Source organism: Onychostruthus taczanowskii, unplaced genomic scaffold (genome assembly GCF_017590055.1).
Source record: "Onychostruthus taczanowskii isolate IOZ18803 unplaced genomic scaffold, ASM1759005v1 scaffold19, whole genome shotgun sequence".
Classification (NCBI taxonomy): domain Eukaryota; kingdom Metazoa; phylum Chordata; class Aves; order Passeriformes; family Passeridae; genus Onychostruthus; species Onychostruthus taczanowskii.
The window spans coordinates 11,367,387-11,376,135 of NW_024499128.1; the positions used below are offsets into that span (position 1 = coordinate 11,367,387).

Here is an 8,749-nt window from a genome sequence, read left to right on the forward strand (position 1 = left end):
CCTGACACCTCCCTGACTGAGCAATCCAGACTTATCCCACCACAGCAGCTTAGCAAGACTGAAAAAGAAAATTCAGCTGATGATGCAGTGCAGGAGCAGGAGGAAGAGATAAAGTTCAGCCTGGTGATAGCCACATAGTAAAAAACGATAACAGAGCTGGTGGCAACAGCACAACAAGCTCCAGATGGTCCAACAGCAAGAAGTGGAGCCCAGTGAAATGTCAGACCATCCATATAAAAACATCAAGTCATTGTAAGGAAATAGTGAAAGGCACAGAGTCACCTGGTGCAGAATTAAATAACTGGTGGTAAATACCTCAAAAGTTCCCTTTGGAAGAGGACAAGAGGTACAATCTGTACAGAAATGACAGGAGAAGAAAGAATAACATTGATATCATAAAGAAACAGGCAATAACAAAAGATACTCTGGATACGGATTATTTGATCAGCTGGGTTTTAGGATAATGGGTTAATGAAATGTCTGGGTGAGCAATGAATGTACACAGAAAATCAGATGGTTTGGAAACATTCACACATTTCAGACACTGCCTGTCCAGCAAATGAATTGTACAAAGAGCCACAACTAAATTGAGGAACAGGTCGATCATTTGCACTTCAGGTTTATTACCAAATCCAGGGGGAAATTATTAATTTCATTCATCACTAAGTGTCTTTGTTCATGCTTTAGCTGCCTCACATGGAGTTTTCACAGGTTGCCCATTCAAACCTTTCTGCTGAGGAACTGACAGCAGGTGAAAAAATCAGGAATGAAAATTAGGGAGAACTGCAGCGCACCAGCAGCTCCTCCTGAGAACAGAGGATGGGCTGACACAGCCCTCCCATCCAAGATGGAGACCCCAACACAACTGCCAAAGGATTTGGAAAGAACTGCATTACAAGGACATAACAAAGGTCACCCCTTGGAACAAAGGTCTCACAGCTTGGAGCTCCATCAGGACAGGTGAAGATTTGGGTGCACCAGCACTGCCCCTCACCTGAGGTCAACACTGTGCACACCCACAATGCAGAAAACCAAAAATCTTCTCTTCCCTGCCAGGCCTGTCAGCTGCTCTCAGCAGCCCTCACTAGGGACATGAACTCACTGTCATGCTACAGACCACAGCTCTACTGTGCCCTAGTGCAGGCTGACACCACCCAGTCTCATCTGACCAATTCACCAGCATCTCCAGTGGTGGAGGAGCCTTTCAAACTTTAACCAGACTGTGAAACACCTTTGCTGTCCCCTGGACTTGCCACAAGACACGACAAGCCCCAAAGGACAGAGGTGGGTCACCTGGGGGAGCTGGAGGAGCTCTTTTCACAAGGAAGAAAAGGCAAGAGGCAGGGACACACCACCTAGGTAAAGCTGTGTTCCAGCTCTTTGGGAACACGAGACTCCAAATAGCAATGGAAAGGCAAAAAGAAATGCTGATTGACAGCACTTTAGGTACTGAATGGTATCTGCATGTTGTCACCTGCTGGAACAACTGCCTGATTCAAACATCAGAGGCAGGCATCCAGCAACCCAGCAATTATTGCTGCCCTCCTCCAGAAAGCCAAGGGGAGAATTAAAACCAGCACAGTACAGAGGGAAGTGTCCCCCACAGAGCCTGAATCAACTCCTGCTTTAGAAACAGCCCTTAAAAAGAGGCAGAAATGAACCATTTAGCCCCATCCAAAGGACACAGCATCCTGTGCCTCCTGCTTGGCTCAGTCAAGGGCCATAAATACCACCAGCCTTCCCACAGGGATTTGCTCAGCGAAACCTGGGCTCCCCCAGGCTCCTTTGCACATTCCAGCATCAGTTACCGAACCAGGATCTATTCCTGACAGTAGGAACAAAGTGAGCGATTGCATCTGCTATATTTAGAGCAAACAGCCAATACCCCCCATTTAAATGGTTGCCAGCATTCTCATTAGATGTATAAATAGCCTCTGTTTGTTTTCAGAAAGAAATTGGTTTAAAAAAGAAAATTGCCTTCCCAGTCTTCCTCAGCCTATAACCATTGAGCAGGAAGGCCTATTTCAAATGAAAAATTAAATAATGCGTTTTGTCTAAGCCAAACCAGGAAAAATAGCTCTCAACTGTGGCTGGTATTATCCCTGCTGTGATGCTTTGTGTGGGTGCAGGGGTTTGAACACAAGGGTAGCACTTCACTGAAGCAAATTGAGGCTGCTTGGTGCAGAGGGGCATCACCCTCCCTCTCCCAGCCTTGACCACTCACCAACCCGAGCCACCTCTTCCCCACTTCTGACTTGCAGGTCAGTCACACCACAGCTCCATTTCTTCACAGCATCCCAGAATGGTTTGGGTTGGCAAGGACTTTAAAGACCACTTGCTTCCAATCCCCTGCCATTGGCAAGGATACCTTCTTCTAGACCAGGTTGCTTCAAACGTTGTCCAACCAGGTTTTGGACACTTCCAGGGATGGGACAGCCACAGTTTCCCTGGGCAACCTGTGCCAGGGCCTCACCCTCAGAGGGAAGAATTGTTTCCCAATATCCCAGGTAACCCTGCCCTCTGGCAGTGGGAAGCCATTCCCCCTTGTCCTGTTACTCTAGCCCTTGTCCAAAGTCTCTCTCCAGCTCTCTTGGAGCCCCTTTACACAGTGGAAGGGGCTCTGAGGTCTCCCCAGAATCATCTCTTCTCCAGGCTGAGCACCCCCAGCTCTCTCAGCCTTCTCCCCCCTTCCTCTCCCAGCTTCACAGCAGTCCCAGCCCTGACATCACACTTCTGTTCTTCCTCCAGATTCCTCCAGTCTCCAGTTCAGGCTCTCATCCAACACTCCAGCTTGCTTTCCCTCCAACTGATGCTGGCCATACTTCCTCCCTTGAGCAGAAAGTTTGGTCCCACAGAAACATGTGTCCTTAAGGCATTTCAAGGATCACATCCCCATCATCCAGACCATATCATCTCCATTTGCATTAAAGTCAAACTGAGGACTCCAAATAACAAAAAAATATGTTGGAAAGCTGAGATATAAGAGACAGTGAAACGCTGCTGTAGTTATTTACACAGAATAATGCAATTTCCCCCTCAGATTTGGCTTGAAAGAGAGGGATGTATAGAGACTTGGGACACCAATCCAAGTGTGCTGAGGGGCTGGGAGCCACAACCAGCCCAGGGTTAGCTCCTGGGACTGCTGGGTGGCTCCTGGGATCCCTGGATGGCCCCTGGGACACACGAATGTTTTCTGGGACCTCTGGGTGATTCGAGTGGCTCCTGGGACACCTGGATGGTTCCTGGCACCCCTTCTCCTCACCCTGCCCTTGGGATGCGGGATTCCACAATCTCTCCTTCCTCCAATCCCCCACCTCCTGTGTGGGGCTCGGGTGGGAGGTGGGACCATTGTGGGGGTGTCAGGCGAGGATCCCTGGGGATCGCAGGGGGATCAGTGAGGGGTGCAGGGGATCACTGGGGTGTGTAGGGGGAAGCAATAGAGGGGCACAGGGATGATCACTGAGGGGGTCTCTGGGGGATGACTGGAGGTTTCAGGGGGGATCACTGAGGGATCTCAGGGGGATCACTGGGACACAGGTGGGTTCACTGTGAAGGCACTTAAGAGGGTATCACTGGAGGTTTCGGGGAGGATCACTGGAAGTTCCAGGGGGATCACTGAGGGTCTCAGGGGGAGATCACTGGACGTTTCAGGAGGGGTCACTGAGGGTCTCAGGGGGATTACTGCAGGTTTCAAGGGGATCACTGAGGGTCTCAGGGGGATCACTGAGGGTCTCAGGGGGATCACTGGAGGTTTCAGGGGGATCACTGGCGGGGTGCAGGGGGATCACTGGTGCACAGGCAGGATCACTGTGGAGGCATTTAGGGGGGATCACTGTGGGTTTCGGGGTGCATCACTGAAGGTGTCAGTGCGATCACTGGAGTTTCAGCGGGATCACAGTGCGGGCGCCGGGCACGGCTCCACTCCCGGTCCCTCACCGCTGCCCGGCTCCAGGCTCCGTGAGGGCGACCGCGGCGCGCTCCGGCGGCCGTGAGGCGGAGCCAGGCCGGGCCCGCCCCGCTCCGTCACTGCCGGGCCCGCCATGGCGTCCGGGCCCGCGGGCCGCGCCGCTGAGGAGCCGCCGCCGCCGGAGCCGCCCGCCGAGCAGAAGCCGCCTTCCCTGCCGCCCGCGCAGGAGGAGTTCTCCTTCCTGCCGCTCGTCCACGACATCATCAAATGGTAACGGCGGGCACGGCCACCGCCGCCCCCCGCCCCGCCGGGCGCCGCGGCCCTGCCGCAACCGCGCTGCTCGGGCGTGCTGCCTCACACCAGAGCTCTCGGGAGGCCTGCGTGAGGAGCGGGGCTAAGGGGTGCCCTCGCCGGTGGTGTTCTCCCAGTCACAGCATCCGCTTGCATGCCCTGGATAGGGAGTGAGGCAGTGGAATGCCCCCTCTAGTGATGCTCACCCGGCTCCCGGCATCGCCGGGATGCTCTGGATGGGGAGCAGGGAAGTGGGGTTCGCCCTCAAGTGATGTTCTGCCAACCACAGCATCTCTGGGATCTCTGGACAGGAAGCAGAGTTATGGGGTTTCCTCTAAGTTGTTTTTTCATCCTTAGCACCCTCATAATGCATTGAACAGGGAGCTGGGCTATTGAATCCTCCCTCAAGTGATGCTCTCCCAGCCTTCGCTTCCCCAGGATGCCTTGAAGAGGTGCAATGGGGTCACCCTTCTAGTGATGCTCTCCATCCTCCCAGCATCTCCTTTGCCCTTTTTCTCTCAGCTGGAGTGCCTGGGAAGAGTGTTGGAGGGAGCTGGCACAGCCCCAAGTGCATTTCCACTCTGAGTTGTGCCAGTGCCTGGATGGTGTCAGGGTCACCTGAGCAGCACAGGTGCTCCCGTGGCTCAGGTACACTGCCCCACCACTAACCCCAGAGCAGGAGCCCTGTGTGTCCGCTGGGTTATTGCTCCAGAGAACTCTACTCTCTGGCTGATAACAGCCTCAGGAAGTACAGGCAGTGCGTCAGGAATGCAGTCCATTTCTGGGAAGTTGTAAAAAGGGGGATGGCTTCCTCAGTGGGACATACACTGTTGTTTTCCCAGCTCAAGATAAGCGCTGTACAGCTGAAAGGTGCTGGTACAGGAGTTCCTAAGAATTGATGTGTTTCTGGGCCAGGATAACCACTCCAGAGGTGCTCATCTGAATTCCTAGAAAGGGGATGTCTCAGCCATGGAAATCCATCCAGGCAGGCTCTGTGCTCTCACCTGAGCAGGGTGAGGCAGTGGGCATAGGAAGCATGAATTGCTTTCTTCCTGCCCTCTCCCTGTGCACTCATTGAGGAGCTGATTTGTGTCCTGCTGTTTCACTTGGAGCAGACATGTCTGAAAGGTGAGGGATGTTGATCCTTAATGGCTCTGCAGCCCAGGCAGCCCAATCCATGGGAACAAATACCTTTGACACACCAGTCCAGCATGGGCATGAGAACACAAACACTGCAATTTCACTCACTTTCCCCATTGTGCTAGCTGTAGGCCATCAAGTTGCCCCCGACCTTGATTCTCTGTGATCTGTGCAGGCCACAGAGTGAGGCTAAATCCCCTGCCAGGTGTGTGCGTGTACATCACCAGAGCGGGCAGTAGCCACGGGCTGAGACCTCCCAGGCTGTGATGTGTCACTGATCAGGTTGTAGTGACTCACAGATGGCAGTCCCAGGGATATCTTGTGCCCTGTCCCACCGAGCCACCCACTCCTGCTGCCCAGCTCCTTCCCTTGGCTTCGTGTGTGGCATTTCCTGGGCAGCTCGAGCCGACGTAGGGGCTGAACAGTGTGGCAGAAAGGTGGCACCACGGTGGCCAGCGGTGGGATGCTGTGCCTCCTGTCCCTGACAGATGGCAAACGGGCTGTCCTCTAACACTGCCTCGAGTGGCAGAGCCCAGCCCTGCTGTTCTGACACTGACTCAGCTGTGAGGACACATCTCCAAGGTGACTCTGTGCTCCGGAGCGAGGATGTATCACGTAAATTTGCTGACATTCAAGGATGGGTGCTGTTTCCTGTTGTTTGGGTCTGGAGAAAGTTTTCCTAAACAGAGTCTGCTGATGTTTTCAGCCTTGTGCAGTCAGTGGCATCACTGCTGAGGTCCCACTGTGTGGCTCTGCCAATGGTGGGTTGTGCTGGTGTGGTGAAGCACACCGTGCCTTAGGGCAGGTTTTGTGCCCAGTGTATCAGCACAGGCTGTGGTTGGATGCTGTGTTCAATCCTGTGTTAGTGCAGGCAGCTGCAGGCTCTTCCCACACCTTCTCACTCCCACACCTTCTCTTCCCACACCTTCTCACTTCTACATCTCCATGTCCCCAAACAGGAAATCACAGGAATTCAGTGGCTTGATCCAGCAGGAAAACTACCCATCAGGAGAAAAAACCCACCAACCCTGAAATATTTATCCCTTTGAATCGACCAGGCAACAGGCAGCTGTCAGTTCTCTTTGAGTGGGGAAGGAGATGGGATGTGGGGAACACAACACTGTCAAAGCCAGCCTGCAGCTGTGGTAGATGAAAGGCAGTGTCACCCCATCCTTCCCCAGATGTGCCATGGGTTTGGTTGTGTGTCTGTTTCTGTATTTTTCCACTGCCAACCTGGCCCTGAGTGCCTGCATAATGGGGAGACATTATAGTACCAGCTGCAGTTTTATTTAGAAGGGAATAATGAATATTTTGTTCCAACAGGCTTTTGAAACAAGCGGCTGCCATCTGCTTAAAAGTTTTGCTCTCAGCCATGTCACGATTCCCCAAAGTTCTAATCGAGCACCTCTCTGCCCTGGTCATGCCAAGCAGATTTATTTTTAGGTCTGGCTATTGAACAGGCTCCCAGTTTTTCAAAGACCATTAGAATCCTGCTCTCCCTATTAACAGGCAGCCTGGAAGCAGGGACTTGCTTTTGCCTGGAATCAGTAAAACTTCTTGCTGGTGCTAACAAAGCTGAGTCAGATACTAATGAGGGTTCAAGGGCAGACGCTGCCTCAGACAACACTGAGCCTTGAAAAGCACAGAGCTGGCTGCAGAGCCAGTTTTGCTGTTCTTAAAAAAAACACCCCAAACCAACCCAAAAAACCCTTGCCGCTTCTCTTTTATTAAGTATTAATCCCCTGAGACTCATTTTAAAGCTCCCAAGTACCATTTTCTCTGCCTTTGGACACTCTCTGACACTTTGGGGAGCAGTTTCTGTTTTCTGCTGTCAAGCTGTTTGGCTGCATTGATTTTTTTTGTATTATAGCAGCAACAGGTCACGGGTGAGACTGAGATCTTTTTTCCAGGTGACTACACACAACACATATGCAATCTTACCTTCCTCAAAGAGAGGTACAGAAGTTCAGAGGGAGAATTTAGCCTGCTCCAGGGTGATGTTTGAAAGCTGCAGAGCAGCTCCTAACCTGATTAATGCATCCTGAGGTGACTGGATTGTGTGCTGCAAATTTGCAGGAAACCAGGTTGCCCCATAGCTACCCAGTCTATATCAGTCTGTGTCATTTTATTGGGATAGGTGAATCAGGAGTGTGTAGCTAGATACCAAGAGCAATTTTCCCAGTGAATTCCAGTTTAAACCCTGGTTGCATTGGAAATTACAGCATTTTCAATAGGAGAATTCACAGTGTCTCGATTTTCTCTCCTCTGCAGCATGGACAAGGACAGCCAGGATGTTCACCAGGTACTGAATGAGCTCAAGAACAAGTTCCAGGAGATGAGGAAGCTGATCAGCTCCATGCCTGGCATCGGGGTGAGCCCAGAGCAGCAGCAGCAGCAGCTGCAGAACCTGCGGGAGCAGGTGCGGACCAAAAACGAGCTGCTGCAGAAGTACAAGAGCCTCTGCATGTTTGAAATCCCCAAGGAGTAGGAAAGACACAGCTGCACTCTCTGGATCTGAGATACCTCCTGTCCAGGCTGAACAGGGTGGCAGGAGTTGGCATTTCTTTCTTTAGGTTTTGTGGTTACAGGGCTGTGGCGTTGTGCCTGTGTGGACCATGGGTGTGTGACACTGGGCCAGGACACCGTGTGCTCTCCGGGGACGATGGCAGCAGCACATTCCCTTGATCAGCTGCAGGACTGTGCACTTATATATCCCATCTCCTGTTTTCTCTCAGGGTGGGGTTCTTCTTTTTTACGTTTAAACAAGCAGGAGACATTTTGCTTTCTCCTGACTAAGGGTCAAAGTACCTGCTGGTGAAAAAGGGGGCATTTATGCAATATTTTTTACTTAAAAATGGCCAAACATCAAAAGGGAACATAAGAGGGAAGCATGAACTGTTTGGCCCTGCTCCTGGAAAGTCTCTCTGGTACACTTTCCATTCCCTGTGTGTTGGAAGAGGAATGATTGCTTTCAGTTACTTCTGTATTTCTCTTTTTAAACAATTGGTGGTTGTGTCTGAGATGAGTCAAATAAAGATTTATAAATTCCAAACTGCCCCTCTTGTGTTCACTGAGTGGATGTGGGCAGAGCAGGGGCAGGATGTTGGCAGCACGTGGGATTCTGGGCCCAGCTCCAACTTTCCCTCTTAAAACAGAGGAAGGGCAAGAATAAAAACAAAGGGCATAAATGATAAAAGCTTTTAGTTATTCCATACTAAAGTCAGGCTCAACAGGACGGGTAAGTTCCACATCCAGGGGCTTCCCAAAACCACAAACATTTGAGCAGCTGGAACAGGTAATTCTGCTGGGTGGGATGGTTGCAGCTCACCTGTAGCTCAGATATTTACTCTGTCCCCACTGAGATACTGTACTAGTACTTTCTTTGGGAAGGTGCCAGTGTGTAAACTCTGA

General features: G+C 51.6%; 1 protein-coding gene across 1 annotated transcript; it reads left to right on the plus strand.

Annotated features, from left to right (window-relative positions):
* The first annotated feature begins 4,028 nt into the window (after positions 1-4,028).
* On the plus strand, positions 4,029-8,390 carry MED9 (mediator complex subunit 9). The gene is made up of 2 exons (XM_041401933.1): positions 4,029-4,177; positions 7,610-8,390. The coding sequence occupies exons 1-2, from the start codon at positions 4,041-4,043 to the stop codon at positions 7,824-7,826; spliced, it is 354 nt and encodes a 117-aa protein (XP_041257867.1). The 5' UTR covers positions 4,029-4,040; the 3' UTR covers positions 7,827-8,390.
* The last annotated feature ends 359 nt before the right edge of the window (positions 8,391-8,749 follow it).

Bases quoted from the DNA above. Each gene is read 5' to 3' on its own strand.
- MED9 (XM_041401933.1), top strand. From the start codon at position 4,041: ATGGCGTCCGGGCCCGCGGGCCGCGCCGCTGAGGAGCCGCCGCCGCCG. The intron at 4,178-7,609 runs GTAACGGCGGGC...TCTCCTCTGCAG, and splicing joins GTCCACGACATCATCAAATG to CATGGACAAGGACAGCCAGG.